We start from the raw sequence: 26,627 nt of genomic DNA, 5'->3' as shown, positions 1-26,627 counted from the left end.
TGAGACGGAAGAGTGGCAGAGTGGAGATACAGCTCTGAAGAAAGTAAAAAGAAGATCAAGATGAGCAAAAATATTTCATAAAAGGGACAGAGCAGAGGATGAGAAAAGTACAGAGATGGTGACCAGCAATACATAAAGACACAGAAAGGGAAAAGCGCATGGAATATAGGGAAGTTTGAAGAAGAAAGATGAGAGATAATGAGCAAAAGAGAACCAGAGAACAGATAAGTAAAGCTGATGAGCAGAATAAAATATTCAGACGGACAGCAAAGATCTAAAGAAGGCAATGTTCCATATGAGGTTTGTGGGTGTCGCTGCCACTCCTATCTCATCCCACCTCTTCTCCCTTGCAGATTGATTAAAATTAGGTACCCTTGGGCTCTGGATTATTCTTAAATAGGCCTAATAAAAGACACATCAGTCTTTGTACATTTTGTGGGTGCACACATTTCACAATGCATCTCTGGTTTGGACATTGTTATAATCAATTCTACACTAATTTGCTTAAATTTATTTTTTTTTTTAATGTTTTTGCAGCAGTGTCATTTTGCTTCCCTTACTGTTATCATGTCAGTAGTTTTCCATCCTTTTCTACTGCTAATATCCTGGGCAGCCAGTACAGTAATAATTGACAAAAAAGCTGCATGCTGCCAACATTTTAAAAGATACTTCTTTAATAGATGTGGAAGCTCACTGTTCATGTACCTTCGCTTGCTTAAATAAACAATTTTGTCAGCCCATGCGTAAAGAATGCAACCTAGTCGCAATCCATGCCAAGACCCTTGAGTTACCGTATTATTGTATTGCTCAAATCACTACAAGTTTGGAGTATTTAAATTTAACTTTCTTGTGATTTTAAATAACACACAGGCTTTACGTAATCAACACCAGTGTCCATACAAATGTGCACCACATTCGTCAAATGTTGAAAAAAAAATTTTGTGCTGTATCGCCTGGTAGACCGGTATAGTTCCTTTACAGATGGGTATTATACCTCACTACTACTAGCAGGTGGAGACTGAGATCAAACTTGTATATCAGTATAGCTTCCCCGCTACTAATCAAGTCTTCCTCAGTCTCCGGTAGCAGGTGGTAAGGCTAATTTCAGCTCCCCGCTTAGCACTGTTGGAACTTTGTTTTTGGACTCCTGATTTCCCTTTTTTGCCAGATAGAGCTTAGACGTGTCCTGTTTGGGGATCCTTCCAACCTCGGGGGTGTTAAACTCGGTGGGTCTTGTGCTGAGTCCCTCCCCCCACCTTCCTCCATCTCCCATATTTTTGTAGATGTGCCTCAGCAGGCGGCCTGGCCCCCTGATTGGTCAGCCCTCCAACTTTGAGAGCTGTGGAGTCTGTTCTGATTTAAAAGAAAAAAAAAAATCTTGAGGTGTGCCGGTCTACAGGGCTCATTTCCCTGTAAAACTGCCTATTTGTGTTTTTCTCTACTAACCGACACTTTTTCTTTCAGATAGGGTGTTTTCCGGCAAAATGAGCACTTTTAAAGTGAAAAAGTGCTCATTGTACTCGCGGCCGGCCTGTGCAAGCATTGTGCAGGCTGGAGCAGTGGGGCAGGCTCGCCGGCAGCGGATGCCGGCAGCCAGGGCGCCCCGCTGATGGTGCCTTGCGAGTTGGCTTCAGATCACAGGGAAGCCCAATCTTCCCCCGATGCCCACGCGGAGGGTTCCCAGCTGCCGCCGGTCTGGGAGAAAGGATTCCCTTACCGCCGGTCCGGCTGGGGATTCCCTTTTCGCGTTGGTCGGTTCCTCAGCCTCAGGAAAGTCCCAGGCTTTTTAGATGCAGTAGGCCGCAGGAACTCTGATTTTGGCGGTTTTGGGTCCATTTTCGGTGGGAACCTCAGATGACCTTCCCCCTGTTCTGGAAATACAGGGGCAAGGTATGACAGGGTCCCCTGCTGGGGCAGGGAGTCCCTTGGGGCTGCCAGGGGTCTTTCCCCCTGAATTTATGTTAGCACTTTGTAAATCTTATGTGCTGGCGGCAGGAGGTTCCGTGTCCACTCTGGAGGTTTGAGGGGAGGGGGTTTACTCTCGACGTTTTCCGTGGTGCAGCCCCACACAGCGGTGGTTTTGCTCCCTCTAATCCTCTCTCATCCAAACACCCGAGGGTCTCTTGTCCTCCCTGAAACTACTCCAACTATCCCCCCTTGAAACTCTTTACACTTACGCTGATGACTTTCTCGTCCTCCTTGAGACCGACTCGAACCTCACTAACCTCTCCACGAACATATCCTCATGCATAAAGAACCTCCAATCCTGGGCATTCACAATGCATATGAAACTAAACGAGTCCAAAACAAAACTCCTTTGGCTCGGCCCAAAATTAGACCATCTACCTTCCTCCATCCCATTGTCCTCCGGCCCCCCATTACAGCTCGAGTTCTCAAGCAAAGTTCTGGGTGTCACCTTAGACTCTTCTCTATCCTTCAACGAACATCTCCAATCCCTGGTGAAGAAATGCTTCTTCAGCCTTCACATGCTAAGGAAAGTCAGACCCTATTTTCACCAAAAACACTTCGCAGTCCTAGTACAATCCATCATCCTCTCCAGATTGGATTATTGCAATTCTATCTACCTCAGCCTAACCAAGAAAAGCCTCCACAGACTTCAGCGGATTCAGAACGCCGCAGCTAAGCTTGTTTTCGCGAAAAGCAAATTTGATCACATCTCACCACTCCTGTCTAAGCTCCATTGGCTCCCAGTAATCCCCAGGATCCACTTCAAATGTGCATGTCTGGCCTACAAGATCCTACATGGCATCCTTCCTGCCGTTATCCCTCTATCCTGGAACTCCCCAACCCCTACTTCCTCCAGATCCTCCCAAATTTTTAAACTATCCTTCCCTTCCATAAAAGGTATTTCCCATGCAGGCAAACTTGGGTCATCCCTCCCCTTTAGAATCACTGAGATCAGGAATAACCTCACCTCCCCACTCCGAACCTCAAGCTCCCTCCAACTCTTCCGCAAACACCTAAAAACCTGGCTATTCTCAAAACTGTAACACTTCCCCTCTCTTAGGCCTCTCACCTTCCCCCTTTACACCTAACTCTTTAATCTCTCCACTGTAGTTCCTCTCTCATCCTTCTTCCTGTAAACCGTGCCGAGCTCCGCATTCGTGGAGATGGTGCGGTATATAAACCCAAGGTTTAGTTTAGTTTAGTTTAGTTTGGGATGAGGATTTTTATCTAGAGGAGCAAGATGTTATTGATGAGGACCTGGACCCTATGGGAGAATTCCAGAATCCTCTTGGGGGGGGGGGGGTCGGATTCTGCCAGCAAGGGCTTCGAGCATCCCCCAGCTGGCAAAGATGCATCTGTGGTGCACATTTTTCAGCAAAGAAATGCAGAGTAATGCATTTGGGGATTAATAATAGGAAGGAACCGTATATGCTGGGAGGAGAGAAGCTGATATGCACGGACGGGGAGAGGGACCTTGGGGTTATACTGTCCGAAGATCTAAAGGCGAAAAACAGTGTGACAAGGCAGTGGCTGCTGCCAGAAGGATGCTGGGCTGTATAAAGAGAGGCGTAGTCAGTAGAAGGAAGAAGGTGTTGATGCCCCTGTACAGATCATTGTTGAGGCCCCACTTGGAGTATTGTGTTCAGTTTTGGAGACTGTATCTGGTGAAAGACGTAAGAAGACTTGAGGCGGTCCAGAGGAGGGCGACGAAAATGATAGGAGGCTTGCGCCAGAAGACGTATGAGGAGAGACTGGAAGCCCTGAATATGTTTACCCTAGAGCAGGGGTCTCAAAGTCCCTCCTTGAGGGCCGCAATCCAGTCGGGTTTTCAGGATTTCCCCAATGACTATGCATGAGATCTATGTGCATGCACTGCTTTCAATGCATAGTCATTGAGGAAATCCTGAAAACCCGACTGGATTGCAGCCCTCAGGGAGGGACTTTGAGATCCCTGCCCTAGAAGAAAGGAGAGACAGGGGAGACATGATTCAGAAGTTCAAATACTTGAAGGGTATTAACGTAGAACAAAATCTTTTCCAGAGAAAGGAAAATGGTAAAACCAGAGGACATAATTTGAGGTTGAGGGGTGGTAGATTCAGGGGCAATGTTAGAAAATTCTACTTTACGGAGAGGGTAGTGGATGCCTGGAATGCGCTCCCGAGAGAGGTGGTGGAGAGTAAAACTGTGACTGAGTTCAAAGAAGTGTGGGATGAACACAGAAGATTTAGAATCAGAAAATAATATTAAATATTGAACTAGGCCAGTTACTGGGCAGACTTGCACGGCCTGTGTCTGTGTATGGCCGTTTGGTGGAGGATGGGCATGGGAGGGCTTCAATGGCTGGGAGGGTGTAGATGGGCTGGAGTAAGTCTTAACAGAGATTTCGGCAGTTGGAACCCAAGCACAGTACCGGGTAAAGCTTTGGATTCTTGCCCAGAAATAGCTAAGAAGAAAAATTAAAAATAAAAAATAAAAAAAATTTAAATTGAATCAGGTTGGGCAGACTGGATGGACCATTCGGGTCTTTATCTGCCGTCATCTACTATGTTACTATATGTTACTATGGGATGAGCTTCGTGTGTTAATTCTGCAGGTATCCTCGTTTTGAGGACACTGTGTCGGAGCTCCCGCATACGGTAGACCCCTTGTGTAAGGGGATCCGCTCTGCTTCCCACTCTTTTCCTATGCATTAGGATATTCAGGATATTATGCTCGTACAGTAGCAGGTGCCGGAAGCCCCTTTTCATTTTGCGTGCTCCATGGCCCGCCTGTATACCATTCCTGAAGGGGATTGGGACACTTTGAAGTCACCCGTAGTGGACGCAGTGGTCTCGGCCATTTCTAAGAGGCATACCGTGCCTGTTGAGGGCAGTGCGGCCTTGAAGGACCCGGAGGAACGTAAGTTGGAGTCCCTCCTTAAACAGAGTTTTGATTACCTCCCCCTCGAATTGGGAGCTTCTTATCTCTCGGATGCCATGTATGACCTCTTGCGAGCTTCTGCCAAGCCTTTGGCCTTTGGAGTTGCAGCACGCCATACCTTGTGGCTTTGCGCTTGGTTGGCGGCTTTGGCATCCAAAGCTAAGTTGACAGAGTTTCCTTTTAAAGGATCTTTGTGGTTTGGTGAGGACCTGGACAGGTTGGTTCAGACTCTCACTGATTCCAGAGTACCTCGCTTGCCTGAGGATGGGCCTAGGTTGCTGGCTCGAGGTGGCTCTGCTCGTGGGCTTGATTTCCACCACTTCCGCCCTGGTAGAGTGGCCGCCTCTTTTCCATCTTCTGGGCTCTCTAGAGGCAGATTCTTCCAGCGCATGCAGTCCTTTCGTGGGGCCCACCGGGGGCCTGCTAGTGCCCCCGCCGTGTCCCCTGCTGCCCATCCTGTCCAATGACTCCTTGCCGGCACCTGTCTTGATTACGGTGGGTGCCCGGCTGCGGGATTTTTATCCCAAGTGGGCAGACATCATGTCCAATCAGTGGGTTCTGGAGGTGATTCGGGACGGTTATGCTCTGGAGTTCGCCCGTTCCTTGCCAGACCGGTTTCTCGCTCCTGAATGCTAGCACAGTGTGGAGACCCAGAGAGAGCCTTAAATGTTAAGGATGCTTCAAGAGAAGCTGTTTTGGAGTGGTTGCTGCCTTCGAGCACTGCAGTTTTGTTGGGGGTCCTAAAGGTGTCAAAAAACCCCTAACATTTGGCACAACTGAGAGAGCATTTCTTGAATCAGCTTCTCTATTCCAGTGAGAGACATTTCGCTAAGAAGATGATAAAAAGATGTATCTAGTCTATGAACAGAAAAAATCCCACAAGTCCTGCTGGGAAAGGGGAAGCTAAAGATGAATGAAACCTCAGTGCAGCTATGTAATTGCAATATAATATTTACCTGTTATTTTTTTTTGCAATTTATAAGAAGGAAAAACACCCTAACCCGCGGGGTTTGAGCATCCATTGCTCAGTACAAAGAGCAAACATGAGTCATTTGCAGTTCTCTTCACTGTCCTCCAGTGTTGCCTTAGTAACGATATTCCCAAAAGAAATCTGAACGCTGATTCAAATACTTCATACAGCCAAGAGGGAAAGAACAGGCACCAAATGACATAAGGAAGGAACAAGGGAATTCTCAACACTACAGGAATAACAAGCCAAAGAAGTGTAGTCGGTCTATATCAGCGGTCTCAAACTCAAACCTTTTGCAGGGCCGCATTTTGGATTTGTAGGTACTTGGAGGGCTGCAGAAAAAAATAGTTAATGTCTTATTAAAGAAATGACAACTTTGCACGAGGTAAGTACCTACAAATCCAAAATGTAAATTGCTTCTGATCATTTCGGCTATACACAGCTGAAAGCAGTGCAACATGCAGAAAGTGAAAAACTATGAAAGTATCAACTGCAAGAGGCAAGATTTTGGACCAACTATTTTGAGGTATTATAAAGAATGATTCTTTATGGAAACTTGTGCCTTAAGTGTCCAGTGGTCACATCCGCAACTGCCTTCAGCTCTCACCTCCTCCAGCACAAGCTGCACTGCCTCCAATGGTTGCCTTACGTTCTGGAACATTGCCCGCCTCACTGCTGTAACCTCATGCAAGCGCTTTCCTGCATCTCTACGTGATTGTGAGGTGGAGTGAAGAGGACAATCGCGTACAGACGCTGGAAAGCACTTGCGTGAGCTTACAGCAGTGAGGCGGGCAACATTCCAGAACGCGACCACCGGACACTTAAGGCACAAGTTTTCCATAAAGAATCATTCTGTATAATACCAAAGGCCTGAAAATAGTACTTGGCAGGCCGCATGTGGCCCCTGGGCCATGAGTTTGAGACCACTGGTCTTTATGTTTTTAATATATTTTTGTATATTTGGTTTGTGAGCATAATTTGTTCCAGAAGCATGCTTGTAATCCAAAGCACTCGTATAGGAAATAATGGAAACTCAGAAGATTCATTCCACAATCCAAAATCTTTAATACAAAATACAGTAAAACCTTGGTTTACGAGCATAATTTGTTTTGAAAACATGCTTGTAATCCAAAACACTTGTATATCAAAGTGAATTTCCCCATAAGAAACTGACGATTCGTTCCATAACCCAAAAACTTGAATACAAAATACTATACGTACTTGTATTGCAAGACCTCACTCATTTAGAATAATCACTACACTCTTGCAGTGTCAGTGTACTTGTATTGCAAGACCTCGCTCGTTTAGAACAGTCACGACCAGTGTTCCCGCTAAGTTGCGCTGGCGTGCGCTGGCGCACAAAATATTACATCGCAGCGCACAAGTTTCTCGTCACAGCGCACGGCGTACGGCAGATGGCAGGGCGGCGAGAGGAGAATCGGGCGAGTTGGCTCATAACTTGCTGGCTTTTAGCTCACAGCGAAAAAAGTTTGCTCACAACACCCGCCCGCTTAGAGGGAGCACTGGTCACGACACTCCCGTAGCGTCAGAGAGAGAAGAACCATCGGCTCAGTTATGATGTGTGTCTACTATAAGTACTTGTATTGCAAGACATTGCTTGTATATCAAGTTAAAATTTAATAAAATGTTTTGCTTGTCTTGCAAAACACTTGCAATCCAAGATTTTACTGTACTTATAATTGGTTTTTTTTAAAATTAGTGTTTCAATTCATAGGTCTTTCATAGACCCCTGATGCAGATATTCCTGTGAAATATGGGCCAGGTCAAGACCTCAAAGAATAGAGAGCCATTTTTGATAGGACATCTGAGTCCGACTTTGGACATTTTCTGCAAGACATCCAAAGTCGGCATCATAGAAACTTCCATTTTCAAATGCCTCATTTAGAATCTTGTGTACAATTCTGGAGGCCGCACCTTCAAAAAGATATAAAAAGGATGGAGTCGGTTCAGAGGAAGGCGACTAAAATGGTGCGTGATCTTCGTCATAAGGTGTATGGGGACAGACTTAAAGATCTCAAGCTGTATAATTTGGAGGAAAGGCGGGAGAGGGGAGATATTTATTTTATTAAAAAAATTTCTATACCGTCTAATTCCTAGGCAGTTTACAATATAGCCACATACATAATAGCTAAAACAGTACAAAGAGGGACAAATCATCAAAATTTAAATGCGTGATAGTGATTTCTCGAACAGGACAAGCCAGACCCTATAGAAAAGCATTAACAAACAATTGCGTTTTGAGGAGCTTTCTAAAACCTCCTGTATCAGCACATTTTCTCAACTGCCCTACCAGTGAATTCTATAATTTTACTCCAGCACATTGCACATGTTTCGACATACTTCGGATTAAAATTGGCCTTTAACAAAGCTGATAACTAATCACCTTGCTCTTAAAAGACTCTGGAATTGTACCATACAAAAATGAATGAGAAAACATTGCAGCCTTATAGTGTGGCGTAAATGTGCATGAGTTGAGTCTCTTTCATGTGAAAGGAAGCTCTGGAATGAGAGGGCATAGGATGACGTTAAGAGGTGATAGACTCTGGAGTCATCTAAGGAAATTCGTTTTTTACAGAAAGGGTGGTAGATGCGTCTGAATTCAAGAAAGCGTGGGATAGGCACATGGGATCTCTTAGCAGGACAGTAAATTATGTTCTCAGAATCATGTGTTTGTATTTCTAGCCCTGGGAGACATCTGCTCATGTGCTATTAGCTGCTTTGTTCCAGCACATCTGGATTGAGGAATGGTCTCTACAATTGCAGCTGTTTTGCTTATTGGTTACTCACTATGGGTCTGATTCTTGATGAAGGGTTTCTGAAGCATCTTTGTATTTTTGGACTACCGTATTTTCACGCATATAACACGCGCGTTATACACGATTTTACAAACTGTGCATAACCTTGCGCGTTATACGCGTGAGCGCGTTGTACAAATTTTTTTTACATAGTTCCCCCCTCCCCCGATGTCCGATTCACCCCCCCCCCGCAGGACCGCTTGCACCCCCACCCCGAAGGACCGCTCACACACACTCGCACCCACATCCCCACCCTGAAGGACCGCTCGCACCCCCACAGCCTCCCGACCCCCCCCCCCATCATGTAGAAGCTCCTACCGGTGTCCTGCTGCTTCCTCTTCCGGTGGTCCCGCCCTTTCTCTGACGTCAGAGAAAGGGCAGGACTGCCAGAAGAGGAAGCAGCGCAGGCTCAGGGCTCACAGAAAGGCCAGGACCACCAAGAGGAAGCAGCAGGACACCGGTAGGAGCTTCTACTTGATGGGGGGGGTCGGGAGGCTGTGGGGGTGCGAGTGGTCCTTCAGGGTGGGGGTGCGGGTGCGGGTGGGAGTGCGTGCGAGCGGTCCTTCGGGGTGGGGGTGCGGGTGCGTGCGAGCGGTCCTGCGGGGGGGTGAATCGGACGTCGGGGGGGCATCAGGCTTTCAGGGTGGGGACAGGACTTCAAGGGGGAGAGGAGAGTCGGGGCGGGTGAAAGGAGAGTCGGGCGGTATACGGGTGTGCGCGGTATACAAAAATGTTTTTACATATATTTTGGTTTCCCGCGCGCTATACCCGTGTGCGCGTTTTACACGGGTGCGCGTTATCTACGTGAAAATGCAGTAGTTGCGCACATTTGTCGTGCAGGATTTTATTTTTCTTTCTCTCTTTCTTTAGACTCTCTTCCACCCCAACAGTGGTGCTGCTGGAAAACACGGGGCCATACAGACTGTTCGGCTGGAACAGTACAAGGCATTCTATGTGACAGGTGCGAGCAAAAGCAAGTAGCATCCAAACATATTTTTATTATGAAAGCTACTTTATCAGCTGAGACATATTTTTTTGAAATAATACAAATGAATGGCAACCCCTGTCATGACTAATAAAAGTTTGTTCTTATGTGATGATATTTGACTCTTCTTTCTCATAGCCATACCAAATAGAATAGTATCATAGGAAAGTGCAACATGATTTTCCAATAATGAGTTTATTTGAGACCAGATTGAATTCCAAAATATTACAAAATGACAAGAATCTTAATTAGTATAAGATACCGCTAATACCAGACAATACACAACAGTATACACAACAGAAAGTTCTTTTTCACCCAGAGGGTGGTGGACACATGGAACGCGCTTCCGGAGGCTGTGATAGGCCGGAGCACGTTACAAGGCTTCAAAGAAGGTTTGGATAGGTTCCTAGAGGATAAAGGAATTGAAGGGTACAGATAAGAGTAGCGGTAGGTTATAGGGATAGTCTGGGACCATTGCTCAGGCAATGGGCCTGATGGGCCGCCGCGGGAGCGGACCGCTGGGCGAGATGGACCTCTGGTCTGCCTCAGCGGAGGCAACTTCTTATGTTCTTATGTTAGCCCAACAGACTTGAAAGGCTATGGCCTCAGAATCGGAGCCTACGCACAGCAGTGCACAAATCTGTTGGGCTAACAATACTGATGTGTATTGTCTGGTATTAGCGGTATCTTATACTAATTTTTATGATAACGTTATGTACTGCTGGGGTGACTAGTTTTAAGAATCTTAATTACACATTCTGGTGGAATTCATTATGCCATAGTTTTAAGATAGAAAGAGCAATAGCAGTACAAAAAGGGATATATAACAACTTTATAAAGATATGGGGGCCGTTGGCAAAATATTGTGAATAGTCATCAATTTCTTTTCTTTCTTAGATATATCTAGCACACTCAAGGGGGGAGGGGGGAGTTGGGAATAATTTTATAAAATATGTTATAATACGTTATATAATACGTGTATATTTCTATTTCGCTTGAAAATGTGATGAAGGATGGGTGGTATGGGTTAGATATTATAGCGCTATTTTGGAATTACTTGTATAATGTATTTTTGTGCACTTGTTCAATTTGAAAATGAATAAAGATTTTTTTTTTTTATAAAAAGAAATAATACAAATGAAATATGAAATGTTTTTGCAAACTTATTCCTGACAACATTTTTTTTTTTAAAGCGCTAAGTCCATCTTTCTAATGTACAATCACACTTTGGATAGCGAGTAACGTGGCTTGCGAGCATTTTGCAAGACGAGCAAAAACATTTGATTAGATTTTAACTCGCTAAACGAGCGTTGTCCTGCAGTACGAGCACATATCGCGCATCACGTCATCAGAACCCACAGTTGAAGCGCGCACATCTTACGCTGAGCGCGGCTGAACGCAATAAAAGCGTCACGCCCAATTTACCCATAGCTCAAGCGCTCACAGCATACAGTATTTTGTATTACAGTTTTTGGGTTGTGAAACGAATCGTCTGAGTTTCCATTATTTCCTATGGGGAAATTCGCTTTGATATACAAGTGCTTTACTGTACAGTGGTGCCTCGCATAACGGCCGCCTCGCACAGCGAACGCTGCGCACAACGAACTTTATGTCTTGATTCGTACAACGGACTTCGTTTCACACAACGAAGTCGCCCGAGCTGCATCCTTCCGGGGTTCCTGCGGGGTTGGATCGCAGCGGGGTTGGTCGAGCCGCGAGGGTAGTCTCCTTCTCCTTACCTGCCCTGTCGCAGCACACAGCCGAACGGAAATCTTCCCGATGTCAGCGCTGACGTCGGAGGGAGGGCTTAAGCAAAGCCCTCCCTTCCTCCGACGTCAGCGCTGACATCAGGAAGACTTCCGGTCGGCTGTGTGCGGCTGCGGCAGGGCAGGTAGGAAGAAGGCAATGGCGAACGAAAGAGGGGGGAGGGGGCGGTCCGCCCCGAAGAATGTGCACAGCTGGTCAGGTCCCCCGATCGACCGACAACAGGCCCGGCCGACAAACCTCCCTGCCCTGTAGCCGCGAATCTAAATTACCTCTTACAGCAGCTTCAATAATCCAGCTGCTGTAAGAAGGTAATTTAGATTCGCGGCTACAGGACAGGGAGATTTGTCCGACCGGGCCTGTTCTGTTGTCGGTCGGGTGCAAAAGCGCCACAAAGGTGGAGGCAGGGAGGGAGGAAAGGTGGAGTGGAGAAGAAAAGACGCTTAAGGGGGGAGAAGGCCGCTGAAAGCACATGTTGGAGGAGGGGATGAGAGGGAGGGAGAGAAGGGGAAATATTGGACAAGGGCAGAAGGGATGCTAAATCATAGGGTGACAGGCAGAGAGAACAACAGGAAAAAGAGTGGAAGCAATCTTGAACCCTGAGGGTGAGGGCAGAGAGAGGTGGTGAGATGATTGATCATGGGGAGAGGGACAAAAGGGAATAGAGATGGGATAGGAAGATAGTGGAAGTAAAAGGACAGGGAGATGTATGTTTTTAGATGTATCTAAATAAAAATAATAACAAAAAATTTATCTTTTTTTATGTCATCTTAGCATATTTTATGCTACAGAACGAATTATTTTTTTTAACATGTATTGTTATGGGAAAACGCGTTTCACATAACGAACTTTTCGCATAACAAACTTGCTCCTGGAACCAATTAAGTTCGTTGTGTGAGGCACCACTGTATTTCTTATCTGAAAAATGGACTCTCACTCACCTATTTTCAACATAGAAACCAGACAAATTGCCAGAGAACAGGTTCAGGGGAAGGCATTTTAAAAATTCTAACTCATGCTTTTTAAATGGTATCTCAAAGCAGGTTCCAGTCAAATACAGTAGGTAATTGTGCCATCTGACCTTGAAACAAGCAACCTGACAGCTTTATAGCGAGTTAAATTAAAATGCAGTTTTGTCAGTGTTCATGAGACTGAACCTGTTTCTTTTCCTCCAAGTCTGCCCCAGAAAACCTAAGCCATTTACCCCGCATTCTATAAAAAGCACCAAAAATTGCACTTGCAAATTTGCTTGCACAATTGAATAGCGAATAAATTATTGCTAATAGTGGGATCTTAATGAGAAATTATGGGTATTAATCAGTTTTAATTCAAATTTACGCACGAGTCTAAAAAGGGGATGTGGAAATGGGAGGGTCAGGGGCGCATCAAGGGCATTCCTCCAAGTTACCTGGAATACTGCGTCCAACACTGGTCGCCGTACATGAAAAAGGACATAGTACTACTGGAAAGGGTTAAGAGAAGAGCGACAAAATTGGTTAAAGGACTGGGGGAGTTGCCATACAATGAGAGGCTAGAGAAACCGGGCCTCTTCTCCCTTGAAAGAAGGAGACTGAGAGGGGACATGATCGAAACATTCAAGATAATGAAGGGAATAGACTTGGTAGATAAAGACAGGTTGTTCACCCTCTCCAAGGTAGAGAGAACGAGAGGGCATTCTCTAAAGTTAAAAGGGGACAGATTCCGTACAAACGTAAGGAAGTTCTTCTTCACCCAGAGAGTGGTAGAAAACTGGAACGCTCTTCCGGAATCTGTCATAGGGGAAAACACCCTCCAGGGATTCAAATAGGGGAAAACACCCTCCAGGGATTCAAATAAGGGAAACACCCTCCAGGGATTCAAGACAAAGTTAGCAAGTTCCTGCTGAACCGGAACGTACGCAGGTAAGGCTAGTCTCAGGGCACTGGTCTTTGACCTAGGGGCCGCCGCGAAAGCGGACTGCTGGGCACGATGGACCACTGGTCTGACTCAGCAGCGGCAGTTCTTATGTTCCTTGAGTCCTTCCAGACCAGTCCAGTCCAAATGTGCGTGGGTTTATCCCCTCCCTGCCGCTCCCCACTTCCCTTCCCCTGTGCCTCTTTAAATTTTCCCAGCATGAGCAACATTACGAACTTGCTGCCTGCGTCGGAACCCAGAAGTGACGTCAGACAGAGCCGACATCCGACGCGGGCAGCAAGCTCGTGATACTGCTCACACCGGGAAAATTAAAAAGGTACAAGGGAAGGTGTGCTCGGCAATGGGAGTCGGGAAGGAGCGGAGAGGACGGGTGCCAGTGCCCCCATCAAGACAGCGCCTAGTGCAGACCACTCCACCTCTTTACTACACCACAGTAACCACAAATGTAGTCCAAATGCTCATACCTAAATCACTAAATAACACGTATAGACTGCAGTATTCTAGCTGCAATATATTTTAAAAGGACAATTATGCAATTTAGAGCAGTGTTTCTCAGCTCAGTCCTGGAGTCCCCCCTTGCTAGTCATGTTTTAAGATTATCCACAATGAATATGCATAAACTTGATTTGCCTACACTGCCTCCAAGGGAGGCCTGGGGCCCCCGCCCTCACCATTGGTCAGACCCCCTCTGCTTCAATGGCCGATGAGGATGCTAGGCCCCACCAGCTGAAGAAATCGCTTTTGCAAGAACTGCCTGTGCAGGCACATTTCAGCCTCCGATGCTGGCCTCTCACAGATGCTCAGCTCAGCAATTTAACTGTGTGCGAGTGCTGACGTCAGCAGCTGAAGTGTGCCCCCAATTAGAGCGCTGCTGTGGCAACACAGATGGGACGTGCGGAGGAGATCTCTTCAGCTGGTGGGGCTTAGCATCTCTGCCAGCACAGGCATGCCTCAATGTTGCAGTGGAGGCAGTATCAGTAGGCAGGAAGTAGGAAAGAATACCTGGCCCTCTTAGACCACCTGTGGGCCTCCTCCAAAATGCACTTCTGACTATGCCCCTGTGGTGTGGAATTCCCATGGGAATATAATCATAACCTCTGGTGACACTAGAATGAGGCTTGGAAAGCACCGAGGGCCAAATGTGCTACAATCTTTTAAAATCCTGTGCGTCGCTGCGGTGCCGCTACCAGTGCTCCGGAAACCTCACATGCAAATGAGAGTTGCGGAGGTTTGCAGAAATCCCATCTGATCAGTCGTCGTAGAAAGCAACTGACACACATATGCAGAGCTGGCAGGGGAAGTCACTCAGCCGTTTGGAGTAGGAAGAGTAGAGTTGTTGTTTTTGGTCCAGGTATGAACTAGATTCCCCTGGGTATGGGTGAAATTTCTGTCTCTGTACAAGTGTATGTAACTTTGCACTCTGCCTATATGAACTTGAGGTAGGTTCTAGAAGTGGTCAGAGACCACTTCACAGGCCACAGACCCGATGGGCCGCCGCGGGAGCGGACCGCTGGGCGAGATGGACCTCTGGTCTGACCCAGTGGAGGCAACTTCTTATGTTCTTATGAACGCCTACCCTGTCATTTTAGAGAATAGCGCCTAGCTGGATCATTGGTATTTAGGTACCTAAGTGTACACATATAACATTCTGATCATTTACATGCATGTCAGTTAACCTTTGTTATAGTTAATTAGTTCCTAAATATTTCATCATAGTGTCAGCCCTAGATCTGAGGCCATGTCATCTCTGTTTGTCTTCCTTGTAGGGGGAGCGAAGGCCTGTGATGGGGGCCTAGGACCCGAAGTACACCATAACCCTCCTTTAATATTTAATCTGGGTCAGAGCATTCAGGAGAAAGTTCCTCTGGACCGCCGTGCTGCAGAGTATCAGAACATATTACCCAAAATAGAACGGACCCTCGCTGCTATCCTTCAGGATATTGCTACAGACAATGTTTCCAGGGCTGATTATTCTCAGGATCCATCAGCGACTCCCTGCTGCAATCCCCAGCATTTAGTGTGCCGATGTGAGCCTAGTAACAGAGCATTTAGCTAGAGCACACAAGGGTAAGACCAGGGCAGGATTAACCAATAGGCCCAGTAGGCAAGTGCCTAGGGCCAGGGGAGCCCAATGAAGGAGGGATCAACATTATTTTTTCCAAACAGTGATAGGCCCCTCCAGCATCGATCGGCAACACAGCCCCCCCCCCCCCCAATCGACGGAAAGTAAGACAAGCAAGCAACGTGGGTAAGAAAAGCAACGGGAACTGTAATTTTGCAAGCGGTGCTGCTTGCCCAAAGCTTCCCTCTGATGCAACTTCCTGTTTCCGCCTGGGCACATGGTGGGGCGGAGTAAGGGGCCCAGTGTACTTGTGTGCCTAGGGGCCCTCGATGAATTAATCCTGCCCTGGGTAAGACTCTTCGAGCAGGGACATAAGCCCTTCTAGTGATTCTCTCTTAATATGACAGTGACTTTTTTGCTGGTCTTGTGCTCGTGGATTGTTCTTCAAGCAAAATATGTTTTTAGACAGCAAGACAACAATCACAGATAGGAAACTGTTCTCTCTCTAGATGCAGAATATATTAACCACACGAGTGAGTGATGACCAGTGTCGGTGGCAACATTGAGCATTTGTACAAAACTAAATAAAAAGTCTAGACTCTAGAAGGTTTTTACCTGACATGTTTGTGGAAAAATGGATGACAGACCACAAACTGAAACTGAACACGGGCAAAACAAAATTTCTACTTCTCGAAAAGGATAAGAACCCTTCCACCACAGAACTAGAAATTAACTCCACCAAATACCATATACAACCCACCCTTAAACTCCTGGTAGTAACAATAGACAGATGATGCACAATGCAAGCCCATATCAACAAGACCACCCAGAGAGCATTTCTAGCCATGCGCAATTTACGTAAAATCAGAAAATTCTTCGAAAAAGAGCAATATAGGCTCGTAGTCCAATCCCTAGTATTAGGTCTACAGGACTACTGCAACATCCTCTACCTGCCTTGCCCTGCAACAATGATAAAACAATTACAGACAATCCAAAACACTGCACTCAGACTGATCTACTCGCTAAGAAAATTTGACCACGTCACCACTGCCTACCTAGACTCACCCTGGTTACCAATAGAAGCGCGAATCCAATTCAAATTATACTGTCTGTTATTCAAAGCAATAAATGGCTCAGCCCCCAATTACCTAAACCAGTGATTCCCAACCCTGTCCTGGAGGAACACCAGGCCAATCGGGTTTTCAGGCTAGCCCTAATGAATATGCATGAGAGAGATTTGCATATGATGGAAGTGATAGGCATGCAAATTTGCTTCATGCATATTCATTAGGGCTAGCCTGAAAACCCAATTGGCCTGGTGTTCCTCCAGGACAGGGTTGGGAACCACTGACCTAAACAACCGCCTGAACCAAAACCTCGCCGCTAGACAAAGAAGATCTAAGACTCCATTTACCTACCCCCCACTCAAAGGCACCCAGCGTAAGCAGATGTTTGACAGTCTACTAGCAATGCAAGCAGCGAAATTGGACCACGCCATCTCCAACCTGCTGATGACAACAAGCAATTTCAAATCTTTTCGCAAAGAAATCAAAACCCATCTATTCAAAAAATTTATACAGATGTCATAACTCCAACCTGGATTCCCCTCAGTGTGACTTCCCCATCCTCCCTTCTTCACCACTTACCCTTCCCCTCAAAGCCCAATCTTGTCAACTGCTTCCCTAACTGCATATATACTGAAACTGCACTATCTCCTATCTGTACAGCATCCCGAATTGTATATCCACTGGAAATAGCTCAATCCTCCTTGCCGTATCCCATTCCCTAAACTATACTACACCATTCTTCTTGTAACTCCTCTGGAAATGTTCTTCTTCTTGTAACTCTTCTGGAAAAGTCCAGAAGTCTCTTTTGTAATCCGCCCAGAACTGCAAGGTTGAGGCGGAATAGAAATCAGTAATGTAATGTAATGTAATGTAATGTTGCATGGCACATGGAACTCTGCTGCCCCTTGTTTTTGGCTACAGACTTTTGGACCCTTTTTTTGTGAGAGATTGAATCACCTTGGTTGATTTTTTTTCACTCCTTTTCTTCTGTATAGGTAGAATTTCGAACTCTCCAAGTAAATTAATGGGATCTTGCCAGGTACTTGTGACCTGGATTGGCCTCTGTTAGAAACAGGATACTGGGCTTCAGAACATTCAGTCTGTCTATATAGCAATGCTTATGCTAAGTTTTTCTCTATTTATAACATTTGAATCTGAGGAATTCTGGTCAGGCAATTATTTCATATGCTACGAGTTTAGCTTGTTGGGCATATTGGATGGACTGTGCAGATCTTTATTTGCCGTCATCTACTAGAGCGATCGTGACACCTTTCATCAAATCCCTCCTCTCCAAAGGATTTTACCTTCCTATCTGAACTCAAGCTCTACTGAAGGGAGTTGGATGGCTGCAATGTGGACTTCTATCCACATACTGACTTCCCATTCTTGTTTACATACCGACTGGTCAGTCTGTCTCCTACGAGCTTTTGGAAGGGCAGAACCTAGTTCCATCCCCATTGTGATTTAGAGTTGCTTGACCTAAAAAAATTCAACAGAATGGAAACCACCTAAAAATATACAGATATGCAGAATTTTAGGCCACATTGAGTTAGGCCAATGGTTCATCCTGTCTCCAACAGTAGACAATCTGTGGTACTAGGAAGTAGATGGCAGATTCTAAAGAAAACACCAATTCCTTGTAAATACCAATTAAGTTAGCATTTACAGACTGGAATGAACTGAGGTGGCAGAGAGGAAAACGGTGACAGAGTTCAACAAAGCGTGGGATGAACATAGAGGATCTAGAATCAGAAAATAATAGTAAATATTGAAGAACGAAGGCCCTGCACAGTCTGTGTCTGTATATGGCCTTTTGGATAAGGATGGGCTGGGGAGGGCTTCAATGGCTGGGAGGGTGTAGATGGGCTGGAGTGAGCTTTGATGGAGACTTCAGTAATTGGAACCCAAGCACAGTACTGGGTAGAGCTTTGGATTCTTGCCCAGAAATAGCTAAGGAAAAAAAAAAATTAATTGAATCAGGTTGGGCAGACTAGATGGACCATTTGGGTCTTTATCTGTCACTATGTTACTTTCCAAGGTCTGCTTGGGTATGAGTTGTTTATGGACTTTTCCTTCAGGAACTTGTCCGAAATCATTTTAAATCCAGTTATGCTAGATTGTTTACTGAAAACTTTTATACCACTACTAATGACTGGGTGGTCAATTCTGAGCAGTTTACATTAGCTTCTATAATGGTATTACAAAACAAGAGCTTCTGTAAAGGTGTTACAATACCTGAGGTACAGTTTACGAGCTTCTATAATGATGCTTCAATACCTGAGCTTTGCTAATGGTGTTACAGTACTTGACCTACGATTTAAGAGATTTTATAATGGTACTTGTCTTTAAGCCCGTTACATTAACAGGTGCTAGAATAGATGTGTGTGTCTGTCTTTCTTTCTTTCTCTCTCTCCTTGGCCGCTGTCTGTCTTTCTTTCTTTCTGTTTCTCTCTTTCCTCAGCTGTCCACCACCACCACCCCTTTACTGCTACCCCTGTCCAGCAGCAGCCCTTCTCCCTTCATTTTACCTCCCCCCCTGTCCAGCAGCACCTCTTCCTTGCTCCCCCTGTCCAGCAGTAGGCCGCCCTTCCTGTTACCTCCCCCCCCGACTCCCCTCAAAGTTCTTGCTGCTGCCGCCAGTGCCACTGCTGTTGCTCCTCTTCCTCCACCACCCGTCGCCTCACAGCAGTTCCCCGGTCCCACTCCCCTCAGAGTTCCTGCTCCTGCCGCTGCTGATGTTTCTCCTCCTCCTCCACCACCCATCACTTCACGGCAATTCCACGATTCTGCTCCTGCCACCAGTGCTGCTGCCACCCGTCGGCCTGTGCCACCTCTGTCGCTGCCACCCCTCTGCGCTCTGGAGGCCCCGGGCATTTCCTCCCAAGCTAATAAAACCCTAAGCGTGCATGCACACTCCTACCTGCCACAGAGCTACGGATCACGCAAGTAGGAGTGTGCATGCGTTCTTAGGGTTTTATTATGAGCTTTACTACAGAGTTAGGTTGTTTCTGTGATGGTTATCCATACTTGTTCTATTGCTTTGGGGTATCCTGGTGTGGTGCGTTTGCATATCCTTTATGAGTGTATAGTATTTATACACTATCTTCACCCTTTATGTGCGTATTTTAGATTGCTATATTTACCCTATATCTACATTTATCTTATGTATTTACAGCGTATTTCTATTATCTGTGTTTTATTTATCATATACTTTGCATTTGTGAAATTTCCTGTGTTCATCCTGTCTTGTTCCAACTAGGGGTTTGGCTATTTCCTTCTTGTTGCTACTCCCCCCGAGTGTTTATTAGTTAAAGTGATTATGAAAAGGATGGTCCAGTCCAAATTCCTTTCTTGAACTTTCTGGTATCCTTTTCTCATTTTCATTCCTTCAGAAGGGAATTCCACCAGATTGGAGCCATCAGAGAACATTCTTGTCCTGACGATTTTGTATTTGAGGTCTCTGAAGGAGGGTATTTCCAGTAGGTATTCCTGGCTCGATCGCAGGGCGTGTGTTAGTGTATGGTCGTGTAGTCTGGTTGCTAGGTATTGTGGTTCTGAAAGATGAATGATTTTGTGTGTCAGCAACAAGATTTTGAATTTAACTCTGCTTTTGAGCGGGAGCCAGCAGTGATCCACTGACCATATTCTCTAGCAACAAATTCCACTGCTTCATTGTTCATGGAATTAAAAAAAATACTTTTTCCAGCATGTTTTAAATCTGCTGTTAGTTGCAGAGAGTCCTGGTGAATGCTTTACAAATAACATCCATACACGGTATAATTATCTCTGCTACTTCTCCATTCTGACAAATGCATTGGACTGAATATCACATAACCTGTATAATTTCTGGCCCCACCTCCAGATCATTGTCTTGTTAAAATGTTTATTTTATTTTTATTTTTCCTCTAACTCTACTTTTCACTTCTCTATTACCCTCCAGGTACTTTAGTTAGATTGTGAGCCTTCGGGACAGTAAGGGAATTTTTCAAGTACCTTTCTTATTTCTAATCTTAATGTATATTTTCTGTAAACCGCTTAGAACCTAACGGATGTAGCGGTATATAAGAAATAAATTACATTACATTACATCATAAGAACATAAGAATAGCTTTACTGGGTCAGACCAATGGTCCATCAAGCCCCGTAGCCCATTCTCACGGTGGCCAGTCCAGGGCAGTAGTCCTGGCCAAAACCCAAAGAGTAGCAACATTCCATACAGAATCTCAAAGAATAGCAAGATTCCGGAATCCTAGAGAGTAACAAGATTCTAGAATCCCAAAGAGTAGCAACATTCCAAACAGAATCTCAAAGAATAGCAAGATTCCGGAATCCTAGAGAGTAACAAGATTCTAGAATCCCAAAGAGTAGCAACATTCCATGATACCGATCCAGGGCAAGCAGAGGCTTCCCCCCATGTCTTAATAACAGACTGGACTTTTCCTCCAGGAATTTGTCCAAATCTTTCTTAAACCAGCTATGTTATCCGCTTTTACCAGGGATTACATAGATACATTTTGGTTGAATACTAATTTATAGCCAAAAATGTATCCATGCTGAAGCCTGCAAAATTAAAAAGTTTGAGATTAGCACCTAACCGTGGCTGCATAAGTGGTTTTTAATAATTAAAGTCAAACTTTGGATAGCGTTAACGTGGTTTTGTGAGTGTTTTGCAAGATGAGCAAAACGTTTTATTAAATTTGAACTCAATAAACGAGCATTGTCTTGCAGTACGAGCACGTATACGTACGTCACATCAGAATCCACAGTTAAGCGCGCACATCTTATGCCGAGTGCGGCTGAACGTAATAGAAGTGTCACACCCAATTTACCTATAGCTCAAGCGCTCACAGCATACAGTATATTGTATTAAAATTTTGGGGTTGTGGACAAATAATCTGAGTTTCCATTATTTCCTATGGGGAAATTCGCTTTGATAATGAGTGCTTTGGATTACAAGCATGTTTCCAGAACAAATTATGCACGCCAACCAAGGTTTTACTGTATGTATATGTGTATCTAATATAATAAAATGGTAGGACGCGCATGCGCACTAAAAAAATCGTGTTCCCTGATCCCGTCGCGGAAACACGACTGCGCATGTGCGCCCACGGCTCTCTCGCGCTTATGCTCAAGCCGCCGCCATGGCTCCTCTATCGAACCGCACCAGGATCGAGAGAGGAGCTGCAGCGGCGGCTTTCAACAAAAAAAAAAAAAAATTACACAGCTGGGGGTAGCCGTGAGGTTGCAGCGGCCTTCCTCACCCCCGACTCTCACTGCACGGAGCCGCGACGACGGGTTTGAGAAAAAAAAAAAAAAAGGGAGCCGTTAGCCTTTCAGCAGCTCCCTCTTAATTTAAGGTAAGTCGGCGGCTTTCCATTTAAACACGGGCGGGCGGCCCGCAGACAGAAGGCTGCCGAAGCCGAAATGAAGCTTCCCAGGGGGGGAGGGGGGAGGACGGCACGGCAAGCGACGGCTTTAGGCAGATGTCAGCATGGGAAGAAATGCTGATGGACCGGGAGGGGGGGGGGGCAAAAAAAAAAGGAAGGGAGGCCTACTGCTGGACAGGGGAAACAGAAAACAGGTACTGCTGGACAGGGGAAGAGGTGCTGATGGATTGGGGGGGGGGGGCAAAAAAAGGAAGGGAAGCTTACTGCTGGACAGGGGAAACAGAAAACAGGTACTGCTGGACAGGGGAAGAGGTGCTGATGAAGGGGGGGGGGCAAAAAAAGGAAGGGAAGCCTACTGCTGGACAGGGGAAACAGAAAACAGGTACTGCTGGACAGGGGAAGAGGTGCTGATGGAGGGGGGGCAAAAAAAGGAAGGGAAGCCTACTGCTGGACAGGGGAAACAGAAATCAGGTACTGCTGGACAGGGGAAGAGGTGCTGATGGACGGGGGAGGGGAAGGAACGGAGGACTAATGCTGGACAGGGGGAGCAGGAAACAGGTACTGCGTGGTGGACAGCCGAGGAAAAAGAAAGACACGAAGAAAGAAATACAGAAACAGGCTAAGGAGAGAGAAAGAAATACACACACACACATAAGAACATAAGCATAAGAACATAAGCAGTGCCTCCGCCGGGTCAGACCATAGGTCCATCCTGCCCGGCAGTCCGCTCCCGCGGCGGCCCAAACAGGTCACGACCTGTCTGCATCACCAGAAGGGGCTCCCTTGCCACCTTGGTTTCTCATTTAAGTCCTATCTTCCCATCGTAGTCCTAACCCTCCGGTCTTGCACATGCACGACCTGTTGGCTTTCTATACCTGTGTTACATCCCAGCATATTCTAGCACCCATTAATGTAACGGGCTTAAAGACTAATATATATATATATATATATATATATATGTATCTATATTTTCCTTACCCCCTAGTTACTTCCCCTTTCTTTTAAATTTGACTGCTGACTAAAGCTTTTTCCACATTCTGAACAGGTATATGGTTTCTCCGCAGTATGAATCCTCTTGTGCATTTTTAAAGTTGACTGCTGATTAAACTTTCAACCACATTCTGGACAGGTATAAAGTTTATTTCTGGTATGAATCCGCTGTTTTGTTAAATTTGATTGCTGATTAAAGCTTTTTCCAGACTCAAAACAGGTATATGGTTTCTCTCCAGTATGCATCCTCTTGTGCGTTTTTAAAGCTGAGGAATGACTATATCTTTTACCACATTCTGGACAGGTATACAGTCTCTTTCTGGTATGAATCCTCTCATGGCTTCTTAAATTTGATTGGCGATTAAAACTTTTGCCACATTCTGGACATATAAATTGCATCTCACTCTCATGGATCCTCTGAAGACAGTTTAACCCAAGGTTTTTTTCCAAGTATCACGCAGAATGGATTTCTTCCCTTTCCTTTCTCCCTGGTGGAGCTGAAAAGTCATTTGGTCGCTGTTTTTATTTCGTAAGGGTCTCTCTTCTCTCAGGTGTCTCTTGCAGGGTCTCTCTGTCTTGACTCTCATTCCTCTGGGAAATATTCTCACTGACATTTCCCGATTGTCTTGGATCTAGAAGACATTGTTCTTGATTCTTCTCCCTCTTCGTCTCCTGCATTGCCTCAGTATCCGTGTATGAATGTCTAACTTCTCTCTCTCCTGACTCCTGGGGACCCTGGATATTTGGCTCTCCATCTTGTTTAATTCACGGTAACAGATCAGGACTTATCCTTAAAGAGACTAGGGAAATCAGAGTCTCCTTCATCACCTCCCTGTAAAGCTCCTTCTTTGGTGATTCAACCTGTGTGGTCAATATATCATGTTTGTATACGGAAGAAAAAGGGCTCCTTTTACGAAGGTGTGCTAGCGTTTTTAGCGCATGCACCAAATTAGTGCGCGCTAGCCGAAAAACTACCGCCTGCTTAAGAAGAGGCGGTAGCAGCTAGCGTGCGCTATTCCACGCGTTAAGGCCCTAACGCACCTTCGTAAAAAGAGCCCTAAATCTATTAACCTGCAATAGGTGTTCCATATGAACAGCAGGATCATCACTCCATTCCCCTGGTTTTCACAGGCTGTTGAATAACATAGTAGATGATGGCAGATAAAGACCCGAATGGTCCATCCAGTCTGCCCAACCTGATTCAATTTAAATTTTTAAATTTTTTTATTAGCTATTTCTGGGCAAGAATCCAAAGCTTTACCCGGTACTGTGCTTGGGTTCCAACTGCTGAAATCTCTGTTAAGACTTACTCCAGCCCATCTACACCCTCCCAGCCATTGAAGCCCTCCCCTGCCCATCCTCCTCCAAACGGCCATGCACAGACACAGACCGTGCAAGTCTGCCCAGTAACTGGCCTAGTTCAATATTTAATATTATTTTCTGATTCTAAATCTTCTGTGTTCATCCCACGCTTCTTTGAACTCAGTCACAGTTTTACTCTCCACCACCTCTCTCGGGAGCACATTCCAGGCATCCACCACCCTCTCCGTAAAGTAGAATTTCCTAACATTGCCCCTGAATCTACCACCCCTCAACCTCAAATTATGTCCTCTGGTTTTACCATTTTCCTTTCTCTGGAAAAGATTTTGTTCTACGTTAATAGCCTGTAGGGGTCTCATACAGGTCAGGTAAAGCCTTATAAGCTTTTTGTTACAGTTTGGGAGAAACCCTCCACCCTGTGCATCAGACTATCCTACTATATCCAGGGAACAGCTGTTAAAGGTAAGCAACCTAGTCTGCTTGTTTAGTTTGTTCAGGAGCCACGCTTGCAGCTGATGCTGGTTTTTAAATAGTAGCAAGGACCTGGCAAAAGTAATAAACTTCTCAGTCAACCACATTTTTAAAAAATGTTTCCAAACAAAGTGGAAATTATGCTTAGCTTTAAAATAAATCACAAAATGTGATGGTGGGGGTAGAAAAAGAAACCAAATCCCTTCCTATCCTTATGACACACTGCTACAATATGTCTCAGTTTGAGGCACTCGTAGCTGAAGCTTAAAAGTTCCAGCATCTGCGTCTCAAGTAGGGGACAGCTGACGCTCTTCCAGCCGTGACCAGAATTATTTTTGGCAGCTGCACAGTAAATGTTCTCGGAGAACTCCTGCAAGGTCAGATCTTCCAACATTACTATTCTCATATTCACTGTAAGTACAAGTTCAGTTATTTATGTCACCCAAGATTTGAATTACAGGGACATTATAAGAAGTTTCTGAGGATTTGGGAGCCATTGACAAAATCTTGCAGTGATTGTTGATTTTGCCCTTTGATCATGCACGTCCAGGATGAGTGGGTAGGGGGGGTTGGAAAATATTTTTAAGTCTTTAATTTGAGTGCAATTTTTGAATACAAATATGGGGGGGGGGGTGATAAATCTATTAGTCATAGATTACAATTTTGATTGAATTTAAGTGCTTTTATAGTATATGATGATTGTATAATATGTTGCACTTATTTATGGCTTCAAAATGAATTAAAAAAAAAGAATTTCAAAACTAAATTGTTTTTCATCTGAAAATCAGCCAGCCAGCATCTCAACGTCCCAAGACTGCACTGTCTCTTCCATTCATAGCTGCAGCGTTCCCAGAGTAAGTTACAAGTGACTGTTTCCATTCAATTTTGACATTTTCAGGGCAGTGAAGAGTTTTTTTGTGAGACAACCTTATCTTACGAGGCTGTAGTGCATCTGACAGTGTATCTTCTGCAGCCTGAATTTATTTTTCATATAGTCAATCGTGGTCTATGTACAGTCAGAATGCAGTTAAAAACTAATGAGTCCTTTGTTTTGAAAATTTACGTTCCACCATTCCCCTGCAGTTCTAGGCAGATTACAAGAGAGGTATTATGGACATATCCAGGAGAAATAGAAGATTAATATTTAATCAGAAAGTTATAGGGTCAGGGAATAGGTTGAAACGATCAATTACAGTATTAGTTTGTCTTGATAAATTTCCTGAATAACAGCATTTTTTATTTCTCTTCTGAAGATTTTGTGGTCTAGTGTTGTGAACAGTAGGGTTGGCGAAGCAGCGACTGCATGGCTCTTGGACAAACATCTTGAGCTCTGGCCAAATTGTGGTGGAAGTTCTGTGGCTTTGTGATATACAGTGTTATTCATAAATAGATGACCCACTTTATCCATTTCAGCAGTCCTGTTTGAATTATCAGGCATAATGATAAGCTGGCAAATCCTGTGTTTATGTGGTGGCCCAAGGAGGTCTTGAAAAATGTATTCTCTGTTTAGAATCTTTAAACTAATGTTCCCTCTAAGTTGCTCAGGAGTCAGCCACCCAGATTCTTGCCCTTGGACATGCTGCAATATACCCACAGTAAGGCAGAATGTACAGAGGATGAAGCCCAGAAGACGAAGGCAGCAGTTTGACTGTTAACAAGGTGGGTGGCTAAGTCCTGCCCAACTGGGAGTACACCGGTTGCAAACTCTGTTTATTTCAGCTCTTATCTAATAGAATTAGTGTACACTTCCCCCTCCGTATTTGCGGGGGTTCGGGGCAGAGCCGGCCTGCGAATATTAAAAAAACCACAAATGATATTCAGGCCGGTTCTGCCCCTAACCTCCACTTTAAGCCCTGAAAGCCCCCCCTTAAGCCTGACCTGGTGGTCTAGTGGGTTTTCGGGGCAGGAGTGATCTTCCTCCACTCCTTCCCTGTGCAGATCACTCACAGGAAATGGCTGCCTTGAGCCTTTTCCTGTGAGCAATCTGCATGGGG

The 26,627-nt window shown here is 45.2% G+C and overlaps 1 protein-coding gene across 4 annotated transcripts in view; it reads left to right on the top strand.

Moving 5' to 3' along the window:
* ARSG (arylsulfatase G) overlaps window positions 1-15,533 on the top strand; it is a 125,609-nt gene extending 110,076 nt beyond the window's left edge. For all 4 annotated transcript variants that reach the window (XM_033961193.1, XM_033961190.1, XM_033961192.1 and 1 more), the window contains 2 exons: window positions 9,544-9,634; window positions 15,103-15,533. In XM_033961193.1, coding sequence (XP_033817084.1) covers window positions 9,544-9,634; window positions 15,103-15,392 — 381 coding nt within the window. In that variant the 3' untranslated portion in view covers window positions 15,393-15,533. The remainder of the gene's footprint in view (window positions 1-9,543; window positions 9,635-15,102) is intronic.
* Window positions 15,534-26,627: the final 11,094 nt, after the last annotated feature.

The sequence above is a fragment of the Geotrypetes seraphini genome, chromosome 10 (assembly GCF_902459505.1).
Source record: "Geotrypetes seraphini chromosome 10, aGeoSer1.1, whole genome shotgun sequence".
Classification (NCBI taxonomy): Eukaryota; Metazoa; Chordata; class Amphibia; order Gymnophiona; family Dermophiidae; genus Geotrypetes; species Geotrypetes seraphini.
This window is presented reverse-complemented; position numbering and strand designations above follow the sequence as displayed.